Consider the following 23,788-nt stretch of genomic DNA (forward strand, 5'->3'; position numbering starts at 1 on the left):
CCCGTGTGGTGAGGGAACAAAAGTAGTGGAATGATCTGGAAAATGGAAATCGTTTTTTTCTGGCTACTGAGGAGCTTTTTCGAGTTTTTTTTTTTTTTTTTTTTTTTTTTTTTTTTTCCCCTACCATATCTATATGCACAAAGATCTTACAAGGAAAAAAAAAAAAAAACTCAGAGTGAGATTTCCTATTCCTGTGAAGTAAGCTCGTTAACTTCTTAGGCTTGTAGACAAAAGCGGCCCTCATGACCACTAATTACAAATAATACAAAGAGGAAGAATTCCCATCTTTTTGGCTTATATAAATGCTTCCAGTGCAAAGCAGAAGCATTCGAGGCTTAATGAAAACAATGGCAGGTTAATTTTAAAGCCCTTTGTATTGGAATAAGCAATTTAAACCAATAGTATGCAATTTGCAAGATATTTCACTGTGAAATTAGCCCATTTTCCAGAGAGGCCCCTATGTCCATATGCACACACGAACAGAAACACAGAAATGCCCAGCACACCCACACATTCACAAACGCACACATACAGTACTTAAGGCTCTGTCTGTCAGAACTTGGTCCCTGAGCAACCAAAAAAATATACGAGAAGGCTGACTGCTGATTAACTACAGCCTATTTCATGCTTTGTAACTGAGGCAATTGCTATTTTTATTGCTCAATGCAATCATAGTTTGCATGCACCCCAAGTTCAGGGCTTTTTGTAGCTGAATGCACCAGGTTTGGGGTGCATGTGCATGTACATACCTTGCTGTGTAAGATTTTAGCAAAGGATTAATACATTGACTTCGCTAAAATGAAAATTGTATTAGAACTACTGCTTGGACACAGCGTTACGAAGAAAAGGATGTCAGCAAACTATAAAATCTAGTATACACACAAGCTGAGCAAGAAAGAGCGTGCTAAGATGACTACCTTCTTTCATAACAGTTGAATGAAATTCAAATTTTGCTGATGTCCCTCTGCAAACGAGCAAGAGAAAAGACTGTCCCTTTGACATTGCATATGCCTGAGTATTGGCACTTCAGTGCTTCTAATCCAACAAGAAGAGAGGAAAATATAGTTTAGTCCTCCTTGTAGTATTCCTCCTGGCTTTTGCCTTACACAGTTAGATGGGAATTCAAACCCAGATCCTTGCCTTGAACCCAGAATACAGGTTTGAACCAGGATGCTCCACAATAAGTCAGAAGATTACAAGACATGTGACAAGGCTTCTTATAGCTAATATTTGCTAAAATAGATAGTAAAGAAGTACAGTTATACAGCTCGATAGCTAAATCAGCTAAAACAGGCAGTATACTGCAATTCTGGTGTCTTCATCACTGAATATGTGAGTATCTACTGAGAGTGGAAAAGATGTGAAAAAGACATAGACAGATTTTTCCCCATATCTGAGCTGATGTGGATGCCTCCTTTGCCCGGTTGTACACTGGTCTCTCTCTGAGCTAATCTGACTAAATTTAGGGTAAGGTTGCTCTTTAATTTCTCTTCACATAGGGAAACAAGAGTGCATAGGAGATGGAGAATGTTCCTCTGTGATATATATATATATATAAAAAAACTCCTGCGTGCCAGCCGTGAAAAATCTGCCTGTATGTGCAGCAATGCAGTATTTATCGAGCACTCATCTGCCGTGGGCAAGCTTGGTACCTTCTGGCTCAGCAAGACACCGTGCAAAGGGCAAGAGCCTGCTCAGATTGTAACAGCCCACTGCCAACAGCTGTGAAAGCACACACAGCCCAGATTCAGCCTGGAAACATAGTTCTCCAGACTGGGGAGTTTAACCAGAAATTAAACAACTTTGATGGACTGTTATTGTATTAAACAATACACTACACATTTGCTTTGATAGAATTCATTTTAAAGGATTTTACTAACATTGCTCTGCTAGCAGAAGGGGGGGGGAACAACTACCCACGCTCCCTTTTACTCCCATGATACAACTTTTTAAGCATAAATTGAATTTATTCGGGGCTTCAAGGCACTCACAGAATTAAGTTACAGAAATCTTTGATCGCATTTGCGCACGAAGCGAAATTCTTGTCCATAAAGTAAGGAAAACATCCAACGCATTAGACCAAGAGATCAGAGATCAATGTACATGACCATTACGACCCATGAAAAGCATATGTAACTGAATATATGTCTAATTGAAGATTTGCATCTGCTACTGCTCACACTGATTTTAAGCCATCGCTAAGTAGTTCGCAGTAAACACAGTGGCAAATTATCCAGGATCAAAGAAGAAAATCAGAAACCATTACTAGCAGCAGGGGGCAGGGAAATATAAAAACAGAGGCAAAAATGGCTATTAAAATATATTTTAGTCTTATAAAATTGACCTTAATGAACTATAAAATAAATAAGCCTTAATGAACTCTAACAGCCACTTACAATTATTTCTATATTTATAAGCTTGTGAATACATTTGCCATATACTGGTCATTAACAAGATAAGCTTTGGAATACATAATTTAATAGAGGAGCAGTTGCTACTAATAAAGGGATTCCAGGAACTTTGTGCAGCTGTCATCCTACAACTGAATTTGAATGTCAAAAGAGAAAATTTCTTAGGCCAATAAATATCCAAATTTGTTCATACAAGGTGAAATGCAGCTTTTATATCTTCTCCCTTGCATCAAATTTCTATTCTACATTATTTTTAATGCTGTGTACTTGAAAAAATATAAATAAATATTGGTTATTGAGATCTGCTTTTCACAGAAAATTTAATAGGAGTTCTTAATTGCATGTTGTAAACACAATACAAACACACACAATACAGTTATAAAAATAAGAACAATTTTCTTCAAAATAATCAACAAGAATGCCTCTTCATATAACAAATTTTTATAAGACACATGGCTTGGCATCAAGAAAACAGTCCTTGCAAAAATTGAAATAGAGGAATTTCGACTTAAACATAAGAAGAAATATCCTTTCTTACTGTGAAAGTGGTCAAACATGGGAACAGGTTGCCAGAGAGGTTGTGGAGTCATCTTTGGAGATACTCAAGACTCATTTGGACACGGTGCTGAGCAACCTGCTCTAGGTGACCCTGTCTGAGCATGGATTTGAACCAGACGATCTCCAGGAATCCTTGCTCACCTTAACCATTCTGTGATTCTGTAAGGCACTAAGTGTTTATAATTATGGCTTTTAAATAGCTAAAAAGATGTACAGCCAAGAAGTAAAGTGGAATGCAGACAATTATCATCAGAGTCTTACATTGCATGGGCTTTTTTCTGTCCCCTTTGAAAAAAAAAAAGAAAAAAAGAAAAAAAAACAATCCAGAGCTGTACAGAAGATGCTAAAGACACTTGTTTTTCTAAAAGTATTCTAGCACTCTCAAACTTTTGGAGGAAAAAGCAAATGCCATGAAAATGTTCCACAGACAATATGGCTTTTCTTTTCTTTTCTTTTCTTTTCTTTTCTTTTCTTTTCTTTTCTTTTCTTTTCTTTTCTTTTCTTTTCTTTTCTTTTCTTTTCTTTTCTTTTCTTTTCTTTTCTTTTTTCTTTTTTCTTTTTTTTTTTTTTTTTATCTAAAGACTAGGCAGATGATCAAAGCGATCAAATTCCCGCTGTTTAATGAGTTACTGCTTGTCAGCTGAGAGGCAGCAACTGATGCAATGTTATTCTTAGCATGTTTCAATGACATGACATCAAAACTAATGCACTCTACGCTCTATTCTCTGCAGCCTGTCCATGGACAGCTATAGGCGTTCAGCTAACAAGAGGTAATTCAATAACTCATAGTAATGTGAAAACTGAAATGATCTACCCCTATTCCACCTTGTGTATCACTTCAGTAACATGAAACTTTGCTGATCTTTTAAGAAGTTGGGATGATACGATTAATTTGAGATGCACGGCTATAAATATGGTGTCTCTTTGTACAGGCTCTCACATCACCTCTGATGACCTAGTTCTAAGAGAAATGGTTTATGCACTTTATTGCAAAGTCATTTGGCACTGCAGTGTAAAAAAAGCCATTTCAGTATAAAAATATGGCTACTAATTGGGGAATTCATAATCTGTCAAAGTTTAAGCAACTTCCTTACCAAACTCAAAAGGAAAAGAGCCGTCTCTGAGCAGTTTTTAGGAAACAGGCAGTTACCGCTTTAATGACCATTTAAGTCAAAAGGCTTCTTTTACAGATCCATTGAGAAGAGAGCTGAAACATATTCTGTAAATGAAAGGTTGTTGTGAAGCAGATTCTAAAGTCTATCAAAGCCTAATGAAACTACATGGGATATTTCAGAAATTTCACGGAGGACAGCAGAATTATAATTCTTATTTTAAAGATGGTTTGAGAGTCTCCTATCCCAGAGATAGGTACAACTGAAAGTAGATTATATGTATATTAAAGAGATTACTTATTAAGAAGTAGATATTACTCAGATTAACCCAAGGAGGCAGACAGCTATTAAAGACATGACAACCACTAAGTTATTTCAGCCAGGTCTGAAGTTGTGTTGGATTTTTTGTTTTATTTTGCTTTGTTAATGAAGGTACAGGAAGAAAAGGATATTACAGAAGCAGCCTTGAACAAGCCCTCTACACTCTACCTGTTTTCACCTTTAGCTTTAAAGAATAACTCTCAGGTCATTATGTCTGCTTCTGTTGGAGGGACGCACTTGGTAGGATAGAAGAACAAGACAAGCTACAGCGCACTGTGGGATGAGGCCATCTTCTAGTTGGGATGACAGCATCACCAAGGCTTCAGTGGATGTTGCTGGGATAAAGCTATACACCACTGCTGTCAGTACATTTTTATTACTTACGATGGTTTTCCTAAAACATTGAAATGCTAACAAACCCCTTGACCATTAAGTTGTCCAGACTCCAATTCCATGAGATAAAAATTGAGTTATTATCGTTGAAAAGAGAAATCCTCCCACCTATACAACTGCAGACAACCTCTCTCTGAGGCACAACTAACACACTGAAATCAAATCATGGTCCATTCACACCACATCTTCCTTCCTGGTCACCTATAATCATAGATTTACTGCTCTTCTTAGAAGACACTTTCCTAGTAGGGTTCCTCTAATTAAACAGCCCAAATATTTCTTTCTTAATTCACTGTTTCCAAAGAAAATCCAGTGTTCTATTTATTAGGTTTTCTTCAAGAGCACATTGATGCCAAATTACTTTGCTTTGAAACCCTCACCAAGGAGTACCGTAACACTTTTGAGTAGTTTCTATACCCATGATGCACCACACCCTCCCATTTAGTAAATGGCACTGGGGTACTGCACATTGTCCTATTCTGAAGAAAATCTATAGAATTCCTCATCTCAGCAAACAAGTTGTTCACATTTATATCTCAAAAACCACAGATAAGTAGATTACCTAAGTGTATCAAAACCTGATATTCTCAGAGCTTCTATTATCACTATTGTGTGCCCACAGAATGAGAAAAAATAGACACAGCCTTTGAGACTGATTTTGGAGACAAAACATTTTCAGAATTCCAGTGGCCTTGCTGTTTCAATAAGAAAAACAGTTTGTTCTCAGAGAGTATATGGCTAAGATTGGATTTCTAGGTTACTTAAAGAGAGAAAAAAAAAAAAGAACTACTGCAGCACTTTAATAACGTGATTAGAGAAAGCAAAGCTTTGTCTATTATTTGCCAGAATTACAGTGCCTTTTTCAAAATCTCTCACTCTCTCTCCTTCACATACAAAAGTTTTCAAATATCATGGAATCAGCTGAGACCGAAATAGCGACAAAATGGACAGGAATCTTGCCCATCTGCTGATCATCCCTCCTCTCAGGAGGAATTGCTCTCCAGATGAGAAGAGTCTCTTGTTGCTATATCAAGAAAATTCATACACCTTCCCAAACAGACATAAGTGAAAGTGTGATCACCCAGAGCCAAGGAGGATCAGGACGAGCGATGGCCTCTCTTGGCCTGCTCCTCTCTGCTCTTGTCCTCTTCCACGTAGTCTTTCCTTAAGTAACTCTAAATGGCACAGCATGAGGCCAGAAAAACCATCAGTCTGAACCAGTATGGGCATTTTTGTGTTCGTTATTGCAGTAGAAGCTGAATGCACTGAAAATCAGCCTCTTTTTTCAGGTCCTCAGAGGTGTGCCATCATGTTTAGGCATTGCAAAGCATGAATAATTAATGTTTGCAGATTCCTTTCAGTCGCTCAGATCAGTAATTCTCCATTAGTCTGAAGGGTCAGGACTATGCGCAGCAATTTGGTGGGATTATTCTGATTTCCTGCCGATTGTAAAGAAAGAGCGCAGAAATTCAAGACGGGACCAGGCAAGCTATTGATTGCCTAAAATTCCCACTGACTTTGGATTCGAAACAGTGAATTCAAGTTACTACATTTTAATTGAACTGCAGGAGTTTTTGGCATGTGTGCTCCCAGTTTAAAGCAAAGGCAATATAATACATCCTGTCTTAGCTCTTTTTAACCACAGAATTAATAACCTAGCATTACGTGACGCCTGCAATGACCTAAGATCGTGCTGATGGACAGTCATCTCATTTTGGTCTGACATGCATTCAGCCACAGTAACCTGCCATCAAAATGTTCATGTGTCTCAAGGCTTGGAAGAGGTGTATAAGACTTGGAAAACTCAGAGAACTTCTTAGAAATAAAACGGCTATTTCCTGGCCCTTGCTTCTTTCTTGCTCTGTGTTATTTTGAACGTCCTTTTGCATAAAGGACACTTTATCTCTTAAAATCTAATTTTCACTTGGTAATCATTTCTCTCCTCTACATGTCCATATCTCAGAGTTCAGTTGGCTTTCATAGAAATAATTTAGTAGAGAACGGCAGACCTGGCCATTGGAATCAGGAACATCTAAATGAATACAAATATTAGTTTCATTTAAGCAACTGAGAGAAATTTTTTATATCATTCTAATTATTTATTTAGCCTTCCTTCTCAGGAAATTGATCAGTGAGAAATCAGATCTCATTTTTGACTAATTTAAGTTTGAAGCACACAAAGTTGCTGAATCTATCTCACCCTCCTGCCAAAGCCTGACCGTAAGTGTAGGATCCTTTACAAAATAATAAGAAACAGAAAAAAAAGACATAGCAAAGTTACTGATTCTTGGTTGTTCTACAGAACAAAGGTGGCAGCAATGCCAATGCCAGGGCAGAGGGGTGAATTATTTCAGAATTTGAATGACAGCTGGCAAATACGATGACCCCCTGAGGGCTCAAGAGGTTGAAGCAAGCTTGAAACCTCAGCCACTTTCATATTTACTAAGCCACGTACAGACGGGTGGTAAAAGCAGAAAGACAATAAGTAAAGTCAGCCTCACGATATCTATTCAAAAGGCAAAAGCAATTCCATGAAATAAAGCTGTCTATGTTTTGCCCTTATGTACAATGTTCATTAAGCTGATTTTTTGCAAATTGCATCTTGAGTAGGAACTGCTATGCTCTCACAACCTGACGTTGCCAGGAGAGAGATGCACACAGCAAACAACAGATTTTTCTATTGCTTGTGCTGGAAGAGGATGCCCAGATGCATCACCCCCTAGGAAGGAACGATGGCACTCTAAGTGCCAAGTGCCTCAAAGACACTTGTCCCCTGTGCCAATTACAGCCTTTATGGTCCCTACTGATACAAGCTCTGATTGCATTTATTGCTGTGTGACTGACGTCCTGCCTTGGAAACACCTCCTTTTGGCTCCAGAGGCTACTCTATCGTCTAACTGGAAGTCTGCTGCCATGAGGGAAAGGATGATCTAACAGAATCCTGCAGTACAGAGACCTTTTCTGCCATACTGGTTTCAAACTCCAAGGTTTAAAGCCCTCAAATGAAGATATTTGTTGACTTCTTCAGGCTGGTTGTCATGAAGGGTCTGCTCCTCTGAGTAAGTGATGAAAAGGACATGTTTTATGATTCCTACAAGAACCCAAAGGACCAACACACATGGACATAGAGTATGAGGTACTAAAAAAAATACTTAAGATGAGGAAGCGAAAAAATAAAATCACCAAAAGAGACTGCATAAAATCAACTGTCTGAGCCTCTTTCTCATTGGTCACGGTACAAAATACATTTAATCACATAATAAGCCAATAAAAGAAATAGGCAAGGAAAAACTGTGATTGTGAATGAGAATGAAAAAAAAAAAGAAGCGAGTCAAAAATATTTTTCCAATTTTCTCCTATGACTGATATAGATTAAAATCAAAATAATAACTTGCATGCTCAGGAAACAGATGCCTGGAACTTAATTCTTGCTTTTCTATAAGGAGTAGAGCCCTGCTCTGGAGAAATTGCCCAATATGGATTTTTAACTGTCCATTAAAGCTTACATGGTGATTGAGATAAAGAGTGGAATCTCTTGCTCAGAATATTTCACATGTTAAAAGTTTATTGTTCAAAAAGGGACTGGACAAATTAACAGAGTTAATGAGAGAGGAATGCACTGATAGCGATTAAAGACTTAATAACTGCTTCTGGGATCAGGAAATCTAATTGGTGAAGGTTGGGAGAATATTTTATAGAATTAACACTCTTGCACACTTGCCTGTTTTTCTACTCTTCCCATGCATTGCTGTGAGCTGTCGCATCAGCTACTGAGCACAGACACACTCCTTTACCCTTCTGCGCTCCTGCTCTGTATTCTTTGACAGATACCAAGGTTGGAAAGGACAGTAAGTCCATAGGGTCTAAGGGCCTATATAATGCAGTCAATGTTCTGAGTTCAGCAACCTTCGTCTGCCTGAAGCATATCTTAGAAACAAGGAAAGCACCTTCTGCTGCAACACCACCTTCCAAGAAAAGGGCACAAAGCAGTCAAGTCATCTTTCTTCCTTCAGTTAAACAGATAAAGATGATTAAGTTGTCATCAGAAAGCATACTTTCCAGCCCTCAAGTACATCTAGTACTTTTCTCCAGGTTTGTCACCTTTTTCTTCCCCCCAGTTAAAAATATACTTACGACTTACAATTCTAACAGTCCTGATCATCACTTTGTGTATTTTTGCACTCATCCAAACGAGTCATAAAAGACTAAGGACACAAAAGATTCACCCAGGCTAAGAAATCCTGATACTAGATAAAGACAGGACATCTTTAGGACTGCTACTGTGATTCCGTCTTTTTAAGATGTTTCCTGATGTTGAACCATAACAGCAAAAAGAGCAGCTGCAATACTCTTACAATATGAACAATGTGACCCAAAAGTTTCTGGGCTATTTTCCCGAGGTGGTAACAAACAAGCGTACAGACATAAGTCCCGAGGAGTTTCTCCAGGTCCTCCATAGATGCTCTTCTCTCTCTCCAGACAAAACTGCCCCAAGGGAGAAGTGACATACTTATGGCAAGGTCCTTGCAAGGCAGAAGCCTAGGCTGAGAGCATCCCAGAACAGCTGGTCTCTCTGCACACACTGAGAGCCGGGAGCTGAGGGTGTTACCACTACTTAGGAAACTCACAGGAAAAAATGGGGTGTTTTTTGGTCCTTATGAGAAGGACACTCAGCATAAGTATTGCAAAAGTATCTATAGAAAAAAAAAAAGAAGCCTATATAATGATAATCAGCTAGATAATATTGACCTAATTTCTTTCTTTCCTTTAACTCACTGAGTAGTGACCTTCAGATTTCACAGCTGCACTCATGACAGCTGAAGAAACTTAGTCAGGACATCATCTAAATGGAGCATAACCATTTCAAACAGTGGGGTTTCTTTTCACTTATTGATTCAGCACAGAATAAACTCTTGGATGGCAGGTTAAATAGAAGTTTTGGCCAATCATTAGTAAAGCTTGGCTTTTATTTAGCTATCTGTTCTGGTACAACTCATAATATTTCGCACCCAGTTCCCCAGAATATTTCCCTTTATTTTCTCTGAACTGTCATGTGGAGCTGTTACATACTAAAACCCAGCTGTTGTCCATCTCCCAAAAGTAAGTAAGGCAATTTTACATGAAACAGTTGGTTGAGGTAGTTGAAACTTTAAGTCCACTGATATTTTAAAATATACTTGTACTGTAATTCAGAATAGAAAAAAAAATGTTCTCCATGCACATGGAAAGTCTAAAAATGTTCCTTTTCTGAAATCTTCAAAATGTAATTGTGAAATCTGCTGCACATCATTTGGGAGTCAGTCTAGATTAAGAATAGTTTATAATGACCAGAAACCATACTTGTTCCAGTATAACTCAATGCAGTTTTTGTCTGTACTTGTGCAGCTGGAAAGTAACTCATGTTTTAGAAGGGTAGTAATTAGTTTCCCAACTCATGATAGGAAGTAGAGTATTATACTCTTCCTAGGGCTTTCATTAAGCTCTCTAGGTTCACTTCCCTCAACAAGTGGGTCTCTTGACAGAAGATTAACTCTAGTTTTCCAATGTACTTTTATTGTTATATTCTGATTCTCTGACATCATCTGCTTAAGGATTTAAATTAAAATGTGTTCAGATTTAGTTAACTGTTGATCACTGTTTTGTGATCTCCAGGGGCTGAGAATATTTAAGTATATATAAACTGAATTTTAATATACTATAAACTACCACAAGGCATCACATTTTCAAATCAGAGTAATGTAACCAGAATTACTGGGGTTACTCTAGGTTTAGATCAGTAGGACAGATCACCATCCGTACACAATGTCTCTTGTATAAAAGAAGGATGAAAATATACATAGAATTAATATAGGCATATATTTAACATATATAAAGATCATAAGAGCATTCACACTGGATCACTTAAAAATCCACCTCATTGATATCCATTCAGTACTTTATTCAGCACTGGCCAGTGGCTGATTACCTAAATAAGATATTTCTCCTAGCTTTAAATAATGTAATGCTCTTGATCTTCCTTATCTGAAAATGATGAGTTGGTATTTGATAGCTTTCAACTGTTTTTTCATTCATGGATTTATCCAACCCATTTTTGCACCCCAAGTTTTGGCATTTACAATGTCATGCAGTAAAGAAGTTCCACGGGAGCACCTGCCCTACGAGGAACGGCTGTGAGAGCTGGGCCTCTTCAGCCTGGGGAAGAGAAGCCTGAGGGGGGATCTGATCAATGTGTACAAGTACCTGAAGGGAGGGTGTCAAGGGGACGAGGAGAAACTCTTTTCAGTTGCCCCGTGTGACAGGACAAGAGGCAATGGGCAGAAATTGAAGCACAGGCAGTTCCGCCTGACCGTGAGGGGGAATTTCTTCCCTGGGAGAGTGATGGAGCCCTTGATCAGGTTGCCCAGAGAGGTTGTGGAGTCTCCTTCTGTGGAGATCTTCAAGGCCAGCCTGGATGCAACCCTCTCTACCATGCTGTAGATGACCCTGCTGAGCAGGGAGGTTGGACTAGATGATCTCCAGAGGTCCCTTCCAACCTTATTGATTCTATGACTCTATGATATTCCATGAAGAATTATCTTTCTGCGTTGTTTTGAACCAACCCCTGTTAGCTGAATTTGACAGCACAATTTAGAAAGAAGGCACAGAAGAAGGCAGTTAGTCCTGAGACGGAAGGACAGCATTATCAAGTAATGCTGAACACTTATAAGATGAAATAGGAAATAAAAAAGCTATCAGTCTCTCATGTTTTCTCTATACGAGTTTCAGAGGATAGTTCAGACTAAGAAATTTCTGCCTAAACTATCAAAAAGGTCCTAGTTAACCTCAGTATAATGCAGTATTTACTATGTACAGGGCTGATATCTCATGTGCTTTATGCAGGTCTCTGTGAGGGACATGACAGTTCTCCAAACCAAAAGTTGCCCCACCTGATGTCTTCAGGAGACTTCTCACTAAAACTCTTGGGTTATTGCTTTACCACTCAAAAAACCTGCCATTGCAGCAGGCACTCAGGCCAAATGGCCAGAGCCCTTTAGATGATAGAAATTCTGTAAATTTGATAAACTATCCCGGAATAATGGCCTACCAACCTTCTGAAGAAGTAAACACTCAGAGATGCTTTGTATCAGACAGAAATTAAAGATGAAATAACTTATTTGATTCATTCTACTGGTGTAACAGGGAAAAAAAAGGAAAACTTTTTTGTTTTATGCTTTCCTTTAAAGGACTCAAACATAAACAAACACAACAAAAATAAGAGAAATAGCTTATGAGATGTTTACACTGAATAACATCTCAGCACACACTTTAAGGATCCACCAAGGATGCTCTTTCTGAGCTCACATACTCTATAAAAACATTATTTTCATAGGTCAGCCTTGAACCTGAAAACTAAGCTACATTTTTCTTATCATTATCAGCTTTCTAAGCTGTCTCCCACCTATCTTACAGGGTATGATAAAAGACTTACTTAAAGGCTTTTACCTCTGGAAACCGTAGCCAGATCAGCGTTTGACTGAGACCGCGATGATTATAACAACAAACAGCAGGACGGTCAAAGCGACAGAGAGAAGGCAGCACTTCATCTTCCTGGCTCGTTGCTAAAAGAGGAGAAAGAAGCAGAAATAAATACATAGACTTTTCAACGGGAAGATGGAGGATAAATCCATGAAGAAATATTGCTAACTTTGCATTGCTGGGATTATCTGAAACAGGTCAACACAGAAAACTTGCCTCTTCCTTTGGACTGGCCCATCCCTCTGAGCAACCCACGTTCAACCTTTTCACGAAAATCCCCCTTTTAAACACAATCACCTCCTCTGCACAACTTTCTTCCTACTTAAATCATTGCCTGTGTCACACTAAATTTATGGACTCCACTTGAAGGCCTGGATTTAGGCAAGGTTGTTCAGTTTGCTTTTGTGTGCAGGGTGTCAAATCCGCTTTCTGGCTGCCAGGAAAACTGTTTCCTGCAAGATAAAGAGACCTCTCTCAACCCTGTTGTGCAATGAAACCTAGCGAAGGAATGCGGCGGGCTGTTCACAGGATAGAGAAATGTGCAGGACAACTCTTACCCTCCCCACTAATTCTACTTGGAGGCACCCATTTGCTCACAGTTTCCAACCCGCTCACTGTGACAGTTTGCGGGAGAACATGGGTGGATCAGGGCTCTCTCTCTCCCTTAGACTTTTTCACCCGCTAAATGATATTTTCTTACAGCGGCTCTGCACTTGCAACCTTAATTTCTGGATGAGGAGTATGATCAAATGCATGCTGAAAAGCTGAGTGCAAAAGCAATAGGCTTGATAGGGTGTCCTGCTTTCTTTTAACCTTGATTAATTCCTAGTCAAACCAGAAAACCTCTGCCTAGAACTGTAAAATGTCTTAAAACAGCTAGATGCACTTGTTCACTTCAAAAAAGGCTTTTGCTCTGTCAGTAGATGATGCTAATGGGTCATTTAGCTTTCAGCGGTATTCTCAAATATTCCTAAGGAGATTTTCAAAGGCTACACACGATCACTTAGGCTTTTCTAACAGTCTCTTTACAGAGAGTTTCCTCGCTTTGCTCTTCCTAGCATTGCAAAGTCCCATTCACCCTTTACTTTTCACCTTATATAGTCTTTTTATCAATGTCATAAATATGCTAATCAGAGGGTAAGAGAGAGAGGCCCAAAAGTGTATTCTGGTATTTGATTCACATTTTATGACCTCTGTGCTGTCTAGTAAGCCGGGATAATGGTTCCTGCTCTGTTTGCAACATCTCTTAGAGGGTTTAGCATTACTGTCCTTTGCAGGCATATAATCTGTTACAGCATTCTCCTGTTAATTCCTAGTTCTTTACATTTCAGTAGGGGAAATGCTCAATTTTTTGGGACCCTCTAGTGTGCAGTCATAAATTTTTATATGGCGGAGGATACCTATAGCAACAGGACACAATTTTTGATTGGTGGTTGAGCAAATGCACAACCTCTTCTGGATGCACTGAGGAAGGATGAAGAAGGCATCCGCCCCAAATGGCTTCTGTCACTTCCGTTGAAAAATACTGTCACACGAGCAAAAGGCAGCAGTTCCTCTCAAGGTACAGAAGCACATCCTGCCATACAAAAGACATGCAAGCAGCCCTTCACTTATGACCCGACCCCCCATGGACAACCTTGTCACGTAAACCAGCTCTGTTCTGTGGACACTTGTATATTTTGGTAGGTAATGGACACACACTTGTTTGTGGATAGGCATTATGAAGGAAGAAAGGAAGCTAGCAGGGAATCTGGTGGCCGGAACTGCTGAGATGGCTCTTGCAGCCCATTCCCTGCCCTTAGTGGTAGTGAAAGATAGAGCATGTTTCACAGGCAGTTCACGAGATAGGATGTGCAGACTAAGCTCTGGGCAGCCTCACCTGCATGTTACATAACTATACAATAATTATACAGAATATATAATGCTATTGTGTACAGTATTCTCTGGCTATTATCTCCAGTTTAGGTTAACAGAATGTGATTGTTAACCTGAGATGACAACCATGGCCCTAATGCCCCTGGAGGAAAGTGAGGAGAAGAAGATATCGCAAACTTATGTTTCCCATAGCTCCAAGAGGCTCAGACTCTGCGTTTAAATCCAAATGACAGTACCTCGACTTGGGTAACGTATGCTCTGCTATGAAATGTTCTTTGGTTCAGTACCTACCTGAAGAACAGATTACCATCTGCAGAACAGCCAGCGCTATTGTCTGGCAGCTTCAGCACTGACCAGGACTGACCCAATTCAACATGTGACATGAAAGGCTGCAGTGATTAGAGTAAGAAACTACCCGGAAAGAGCTGAGCTCAATGTTATTAAGACCAATCAGCCATGATTCAACTGAAGAGCTGTTAGCTTTTCCATTACACTGATGAAAAGTTCTCGGTATCTTTGCGGAATCAGTGTAGTCTCAGCCAGCTCAGGTGTTTATTGACTGATGGTTTCCTACCTTTTTGCCTTTTTCACTCCTCCTTATTTTGAAGATTTTCATGGAAAGGAAGAGAAAAAGCAAATTTGGGAAGAACACTCTTAGTATTTTGTTTAACTGAGTCTCCTGTAAAGCAATGAACACTATCAGATGATAGGAGGCAGACCTGGAAAAGACACATCTCTTATCACCTCCCTTTGTCTCAAGAATCTCTACTAATGTCATTTCACAGATGTGTGTCTAATCTGTCTTTAGAAACCATCAGTGATGTACAAACAGACCTGTGGTCATAAGGGGAAAAATGATGAAAAAAAAAAAAAAAAACACCATGAGGGAAGTTAAAAATTCAAACAGGAGCCCAGAGAAGTTGTAGATATATCCATCCTTAAAATATTCAAAACTAGGTTGGACAAGCAGCAACCTAACCTAATCAGCCTTGCTTTGGGTGGAAGGTTGGATAAGGACCTTCAGATGTCCTTTCCAACCTACGTCAATTTATGATTCTATGATTATGATCCCTTGAATCCCCTGAAGTAAAATATCTTGTTTATTTTGGGACATAATTTTTCAGAGAACTTTTCATTCTTGTAACATTTCCCATGCTTCACACTAAGTACCAGCCATTTTCACATCTCTTTTTCCAGTTCTTCCTTCTCTCTACTTTGCTGGGCTCCAGCATGGGAAGCACTGAAGACATGGCCGTGGTGGGCTCCTCTGGGATCACATTGCCCAATGCAACCTAGGCCCGTGATTCCTTAAAAAAAGCAAACGGGAAGGAATTTTGCCCATACATACATAGGGCTATTAGCACGGTAGAGGTATCAAGAGTTTGCTCTTGGTGCAAACTGAATCTTCAGCTATTTCCTCATGATTTCTACATAGTATCAATTAAAATTGAGAGAATAACTTTTTCAGAGACTTGTAGATTTCTCCGTATATTCCCAAAGTTCACAAAAGGTACGGCTGTTTTCTCCATCCTTTTCCCTGTCTGGAAACTACAGATATTTTACTAGAAAAAAAGTATGAGAAACTTAACTTTAAGGAGTATTAGCTTCTTTCATTTTAATTATATTACCATATTCTGACCCTTGGCTGGCATACAGTTGTACTGCACTGGTCTGGTTCTGTAGCTCAGCTGTGTACTGTTGTAAGCCCATTTCCCATGATACCTAGAATTTTTTGATGGAATTGGAGCTAATCTATTTTCATTGCACACATTTGCCCAAGATGAAAAAGAAAAAAAAAAAGTATTGTGGGAAAAAAAATTAAGAACTTACTGGAAGAAGTAATGTCTTTTTGCAGTCACTTTTTGCTAGGCTCTCAGGTTTTATTAGTAACACTCTACAGGTAAAGATATTTTTTAATCCTGACAGAGGCTCTTTAAACACATATGTGAAATCACGAGGAGTGAAAAGCAACAAAGGAATCAGCAAGGCTATTTAGGGACACAAATGAAAAGTACTTTATATTGACAGGAGATGTGGATGTGACTGAGCCTGGAAGACTTATTTCCCTCATTGTTTCATCAAAGAAGCTTCAGGTCTTATTTTACAGCCTAGAAGAACTTTCTTTCTTGGGGGGTGAAATGTGAAATGTTAAAAGACATTTTAATTATGTCACGGCAGAGAGTTAAGTAATTAGAAACTATTAAAGTCCATTGCAGCCCTAGGCCCAGAAAAGCAAATTGCATCATAGAAATTTCTAAGCAAGCACAGTTACAAGGAGTAAAGAAATGTTTGTTGCTAAGGATTCAAAAGCTGGCAGAGGACAAAATATAAATAAAAAGAGAGTGAGTCCAGAGGAAAATAACATTCATATGTTCATACAAAATAGAAAACATGGAGTAAAATCAATGAAGGATTTTGATTCACTTATGGAAAAGCAGCATCATGCTCCTCTGCTCTTTGTGAAGCACAGGGCAAAGCAGGGCAGAGATTCCAAAACTGGCTCTACTAATGAGGCTAAAAGTCCTAGAAACGGGCATATTAGTTCAAGCAGATAGTCTACTACCACAGCTAGTCTGCTTTGGGCACCTTAGAGCATACTGCATCATTTCAGAGCAGAGACAGAGGACAGATCTAGGGGCTCCACGGCTGCAGCATTTTCTAGGTTTCCTGCAGTATGAAAGCATTTTTTGAACAACAAACAAGGAAGCGTTTTCCAACAGAGTGAGAATCACTACAAGAAATTCCTGCATTACAACGCCAGTACAATATCTATTGAAGTTATATCTGTTATGGAGCAATATTTCCTGCAAACCCATCCAGAAAACTAGCAATCAAACAAAAAAATGAATTTAAAAACCTAAAAACCACACAATTGCAGCCTGGAGGTGTCAGGTCAGAGCCTTTTAAAAGCCTCTGTTGGGCAATGAAAAATCACCTTGATTAATTTTCCAGTAGTTTCCTTTGCTGTAGAATTAACAAACCTGTTTGACATAAAATGGTACCTTTTATAGGCATATCTCTCTATAGAGAGATGCTTTTGTGACGTTAAAAACATTTGTATGATTTTGTTCCCCCTGCCCTCTGGGGGCATTTCTCTATGCATTTAATATGCATTTTGAAAGCTAATTTGAGCTCTGCTGAATTGGGAGCCCAGGCACTTAATTACTTTTGGACATGTTTATATAGAGATGATATTGTGAATCTGAAACTACTATCACTCCAGTATTCTCCAGCAGGAACTCTGCTGAAGGCTGTGGAATTCTCACGGGAAAAAAAAAAAAAAGGAAATATTGGAGTAATGCAGCAGAAAATCAGGCCTTGTAGACATGTTTACCTCCAAGTGTATATACTGAGGGAAAAATTCTCTTTCCACTTTCACCAGTGATTTCTTCCTTGTTATTTTTGTTGCTATACTCTATTTATACAGATAAGATTCCTTTAGATAAGCCATGCACAATCATCTCCTGTAAGATACTAAACAGACAGTATTATTGCAAGAAAACTGGGGAATATGACCTTTAATGTGTGTACAAATTCAAATGCCTTGACCAAATTTGGTGACCTTTATGAAAAAGCCTCCTAATAGAGTAGCAATGAATTTGCTACTAAATATCACTGCTTCTGCAGACTGGCTAGGAAAGACCAGTAATATTATTAAGCACTTTCGGTATATTTAAATGAGAGGGAAGCAGCCTCTGCTTATGAGTAAACCTTAAAAGATATGATAGCGACAGGAATACACTGGCAGGGGAATAAGGATTTGCTTTGTCACATTGCTTCACTGCCATTATTGCCACTTTATTTAGACCAATTTCCAATCTTCTTTCGCTGTTCTGTCGATATGTTTGCCACTTGGCACTGATTCTGTGCAGTCTTCTCATTTCCTTCAAATTTGTTCATGATTCACATCTTAGCCCTTTATCTTCTTTGTTCACATCCAAAGTGAAATGAATGGTCATCTACAGGCAGCATTGCTCAGCATTTCCACGGTAGGACTGTGTTTTCTGCAACTTAGATCTTTAGCTAGTGATAACTGTTCAGGCTGCAAGTTTCCATGCCTGAAGTCTATTTCAAGCTGATATTTGTTTTTCTTCATTTAAGTGAAAATGTTTCAGCCAATTCTAAGGGGGAAAAAAAAAAAAGATCAAACTATTGAAAAATGTCCATGCTGAAAAAGATGATGCAAATGTTTTCTCTAGTGCCTTCATGCTCTTGAGAAAACTGGGGAATGTGAGGAGCAGGGGAAAAAAAGCTTGTCCCATTAATGAGGGTGCACTTTTTAGTGTTTCTAGGAAGATTTGGCTTCTCTTGGGAAAGGTGAGATTTCTGGGAAAACCAAACAAACAAAAAGTTCACGTACATTGACGACTAGTTCAAAAATCAGTGGGTAATCTTCCGAAGAACCTCATCTGTGCTGAACAGTCTCCTGGCAGGGCGAGGATATGAGCAGGCTGTTCTCGGCATTGGTCTCCCTAAGAGCAGACAGGGGCTGATGCCGAGACTGTACAAAAAGATTTAATTGCTGTGTTTTCTAACTTTTGAATGTATGAATTAGGAATCTTAATATACCCTTAATATATTTGTTTTTCTCTTAATGGCTGAAACATCATTTACAATAACCCATGATAATGGCTTACATTTCTATCATGTTTTTCAAGGCAGCAGGCATCCGATGTGATTTACAAATTTGCTATAAAGAGGATTAATTTTTTTCTCAGCACTGGAATGAAGCCACTTACCTCTAGCAGCTGTTTTAATTCTACATAGCAAATCTAGCCAACAGTTTAAAACAGGTAATGACTATTGTGTGTAGCTGAAACACCAGACAGCCTGCAAATTCCCAAAACAGAATTTGCACAGAATAGCAAAGGAAATGCCCCTATGCTCCTGTAGAAACTGCCTGGAGCTGCTTTTACGACCCTAGACAGGCAGATTCACACAGACCTGAACTCCACCAACAAGTCTACGCAGAAACACAGGTGCAAAGGAGCACAGCAGAGAGAGAACAATTCAACAACATTAAAGTGGTGCTGTGCTCAGAGAAAGCCTTCTTGCTGAGTAGTGTTTATTAGATTATATATTATTATATGAATGTGATCAGACTAAACAGTTCCAGCTGTCTCAGCCTTTCCTCATAAGAGAGATGCTCCAATCCTCTAATCATCTCTAATCATCCAGCGTAGCCTTACACTGAACTCGCTCCAGTAACTTCATGTCCCTGTTGTACTGGGAAGCCCAGAACTGGACACAGTACTCAAGATGAGGCCTCACCAAGGCTGAGCAGAGATGCAGGATAACCTCCCTCAATCTGCTGGCAACACTCTTCCTAATACACTCCATGATACCATTGGCCTTCCTGGCCACATGGGCACATTGCTGGTTCATGTTCAATTTGATGTCCACCAGGAGCCTGAGGTCTTTCTCTGCAGAGATGCTTTCCAGCAGGTCAGCTGCCAAGTTATGCCTGAGGTTATTCCTCTCTAGGTGCAGGACTCTGCACCTGCCTTTGCTGAACTTCAGGAGGTTCCCCTCTGCCCATCTCTCCCGCCCTCTGAATGGCAGTACAGCCCTCTGGTGTATCAGCCATTCCTTCCAGTTTTGTATGATCTGCAAACTTGCTGTGTGAGTGTTGGTGCACTCAGTCCCATCATCCAGGTCAATCAATCATGTTAAACATCTTCATTAATGTAGACCACCAATATTGACATCACCAGTGACTGGCCTCTAGCTGGACTTCACATTGCTGATCTCTTCCACATGGGTACCAACAATACTGCCAAGAGCAAATGGGATAGTATCAAACGGGATTTCAGAGCTCTTTGGATGGTGGACAGGAATATGGGGAGGGGGGCAGGCAATTTTCTTTTCAGTCTTGCTATTGAGGAGGGAGGATGGGAGGAGGAATAGATGAACATTCCCAGTAAATAACTGTCTGTGCCACTGATGTCAGCAATAGGGTTTTTGGTTTCTACGACACAGGCCTGAAGATCAGCAACTGATTGGGAGACATAGGATCCATCTCACTAAGCAGGACATGTGGGTCTTTGCCAACAGACTGGCCAACTGGTAAGGTCTTTAAACTAGGAAAGATGGGGGTTAGGGAGAGTTATATGGCCCATGCAGTGAGCAAAACAGGGCTCAAGTGAGGATACCTCCAACAATTGCATGGCACTAAGGAAGTACCTACAAGACAAGACTATGGGGAATCCTCTTGCACCCCTTCTCAGAAAATAGCATGCTCTAATAGCTCTCTGAAGTGCCTACACAAATGCACACATCTTGGGGAATAAACAGGAGGAATTAGGGATCTGTGTGCAATCACACAGCCATAATCTCTTTACAATCACAGAGACATGGTGAGATAGCTCATATGACTGGAATGCTGTCACGGATGGCTGTATGCTTTTTTAGGAAAGACAGGCCAGGAAAGCGAGGTAGTGGAGTTGCTCTTTATGTGAGACAGCAACTGGAATGTGTCGAGCTCTGCCTAGAGGTGGATGAAGAGCAAGTCAAGAGCTTATGGGTAAGGATTAAAAGGCAGACTAACATGAGTGACTGTTGTGGGTGTTTGCTACAGGCCACTCAGTCAGAAAGAGGAAGTCATTGAGACCTTCTACAGGCAGCTCAAAGTAGCCTCATGTTCACATGGGGGACTTCAACCACCTTGATATCTGCTGGAGGAACAAAACAGTAAGTTACAAGCAACCCAGGAGGTTCCTGCAGAACATTGATGATAATTTTCTGAAACAAGGAAGGGCTGGTTGTAGATGTGAAGGCTGGAGGCAGTCTCAACTGTGGTGACTGTGAGATGGTGGAGTTCAGGATCCTGCAAGGAAGAAGTAGGACTAAAAGCAGGATCACAACTCTGGATTTCAGGAGAGAAAACTTTAGCCTCTTCAGGGACCTTCTTGGAAGAATCCCATGGGATATTGTCCTAGAAGGAAGATGGGTCCAAGAAAGCTGGATAATATTCAAGGATCACCTCTACTAAGCTCAAGAATGGTGCATTCCAGCAAGCAAGAAACTGAGAAAAGAGGGGAGGAGACTTGCACGGATGGACAAGGAGCTCCAAAACTCAAATAGAAGATGGAATTATACAGAAGGTAGAAGCATGGACAGACCACTTGGGAGGAATATAGTCATTTGACTATGCAGGGATGAGACTACGAAGGCTAAAGGCCATTTAGAATTTAATCTGGCAAGGGATGTCAAGGGCAACAAGAAGGGCTTCTTTAAATACATTGGCTGACCTGCAGACCTGCAGCTGAATGAGATAGGGGCCCTTGTGACAAAAAGATGCAGAGAAGACAGAGTTACTGAATGCCTTCTTTGCTTCAGTGTTTACTGCTAAGACTAAACCTCAGGAATTCCAAGCCCTAAAGACCACGGAGAAAGTTTGGAGAAAGGAAGACTTTCCCTTGGTTGAAGATGATAGAGCTAGAGATCCTTTAAGCAAACTTGACATCCACAAGTCCATGGGCCCTGATGAGATACGTCCATGAGTGCCACTGTTAGGTTGTTCTCCATCACCTTTGAAAGCACATGGGGGACAGCAAAGGTGCCTGGGAACTGGAAGAAAGCCAATGTCACTCCAGTCTTCAAGAAGGGCAAGGAGGAGGACCCAGGCAACTATAGGCCAGCCAGCCTCACCTCCATCCCTAGAAAGGGGATGGAACAGCTCATTCTGGATGCCATCTCCATGGATGTGAAGAATAAGAAAATGATCAGGAGGAGTCAGCATGGATTCACCAAGGGGAAATCCTGCTTAACCAACCTGATAGCCTTCTGTGATGAAATGCCTGGCTGGGTAGATGGGGAGAGAGCAGCAGACGTTGTGTACCTTGGCTTTTGACAGTCTCCCATAACAACTTCATAGACAAGCTCAGGAAGTGCAGGCTAGATGAGTAAATAGTGAGGTGGACTGAATAATAGAAATAAAATGTATGATTAAGGGCAGACCACCAGCATGAATGACCTTCAAATCTTCCCCAAACAAATGCTGATGGCAAATAAAGAAAGCAAAGGCACTTTTGGTGGCGGGGAAAAGACAGTAGAGCATATAATACTTATAACTATTTTTCATATTGTGACTGAAAGAAAGGATTTTCTGTCTTCAAAGTATCGTGTTCTTGAGCTAGGAACAGCCTCCAAGTCTCAACAGTAATTAAGACAGATTACTTTCATCGTAAGTCTTCAGGCACCAAAGAACAAACCAAAAACTTAAGCTGGTCTGATGCTGTCACCAGAAGGTGACTGCATATATACATACCTTCCAGTGCATTACTGTGAGTGATCTATGCAAAACCTCTTCCCAGTCTTATGAATCATAAATAAAATCAATTTATGGAAGATCATTGAGAAAGTATTGTGCCATCAACTCCTTAGAAAGTCAGTGTGAAAACCTGATGAATCTCCATGGTGAAAATACCACAGGACAATAATAAGCAGCAGCCTGTATTTGTAATTTTCATTAGACTAATTGATATAATTTAAAAACAAATAAAACAAAAAGTAGGAAAGATTTATGAACTGCTACTTGTCTGAAAGTCTTTTTTTTCTCTTAGCATATTTGTTGATTTAATAGAAGACATGACTTCTTGCAAACTTTGCTCACCACTGTTTCTAGACCATCATTACCATCACTACTATTCTAGCAATATCTATAACATTACTAAACAATTCATGATTAACATGTCAAGAAGTAGTTAAGGCCTGACTATCCTGAATTACTGCATAATTTTGCAAAACAAAGATGACACCTGCTGCTTTAAATAAATTTTTAAACAGTGTAAATAGGGTTTCTTTTTTTTAATTTTTTTGATACTACATCCAAAGACTGTAGGAAAAAATGTTTAAGTAGTAAGATTCAGAGAATATTCCTAAAAAAAGAAATCCAAGGACAACCACCAGGTTTTGCATCAAGAATATCATTAAAGCTCAAGACTGATTTTTCCTCCCAGGCTTACTGATTTTCACCAGTTTACAAGCATTCACCATGTCACTGCTGCTCCTTTGCAGTATGCAAACTTGTTGGGGGCCAAGTGCGAAGCATCAGTGGGTAAATTAAATTGAGACCAGGCATGAAAATCCTACTTGGGAGGAGTGATAAATTGTATGCTAAGAAGTCAAGAGTATGCACACCTCCACACTTTGGCTAAAACTGCATAGATATGCCAGCCGACTACAAGCTATTTTTATAGCTTCTTAACCCTTTAAGTACTTACATGTAGGTCTTCACCCATTCAAAGTGGATCCGACAGAGACAAGCTGAGGGTCTTAAATAATTGCCAAATGAGCATCACTAAAGAACAGAAAGATTTTTTTTTTTTCTATTACCTGATAATTGATGTTACAAGAAGTCCTGGCTGAAGTCATATCTACTGTGACACCAGTGAAACTGAGAAGAAATAACAGTGCCTCCATACTACTGCGTTGTGCGGGGTGGAATGAAATCTGAGGCTGCGTAGTTTTATATGGAAGCCACGGAAAATTGTTTAGGCAGCCATAATTTCTGTTATAAACTTTTATTTAAACACAAACAAGTTCTTCAAAGTCTGAACAGTATTTTCACCTTTTTTTTTTTTTTTTTTTTTTTTCCATTTC

General features: G+C 39.6%; 1 protein-coding gene across 5 annotated transcripts in view; it reads right to left on the reverse strand.

Moving 5' to 3' along the window:
* The window catches only part of TSNARE1 (t-SNARE domain containing 1), a 461,846-nt gene that overhangs the window by 48,153 nt on the left and 389,905 nt on the right, over positions 1–23,788 (reverse strand). For 4 of the 5 annotated variants that reach the window (XM_062568439.1, XM_062568445.1, XM_062568444.1 and 1 more), the window contains one exon: positions 12,264–12,393. In XM_062568439.1, coding sequence (XP_062424423.1) covers positions 12,298–12,393 — 96 coding nt within the window. In that variant the 3' untranslated portion in view covers positions 12,264–12,297. The remainder of the gene's footprint in view (positions 1–12,263; positions 12,394–23,788) is intronic. The other variant, XM_062568440.1, reaches the window with a different exon arrangement.

This window comes from Rhea pennata, chromosome 2 (assembly GCF_028389875.1).
Source record: "Rhea pennata isolate bPtePen1 chromosome 2, bPtePen1.pri, whole genome shotgun sequence".
Taxonomy (NCBI): domain Eukaryota; kingdom Metazoa; phylum Chordata; class Aves; order Rheiformes; family Rheidae; genus Rhea; species Rhea pennata.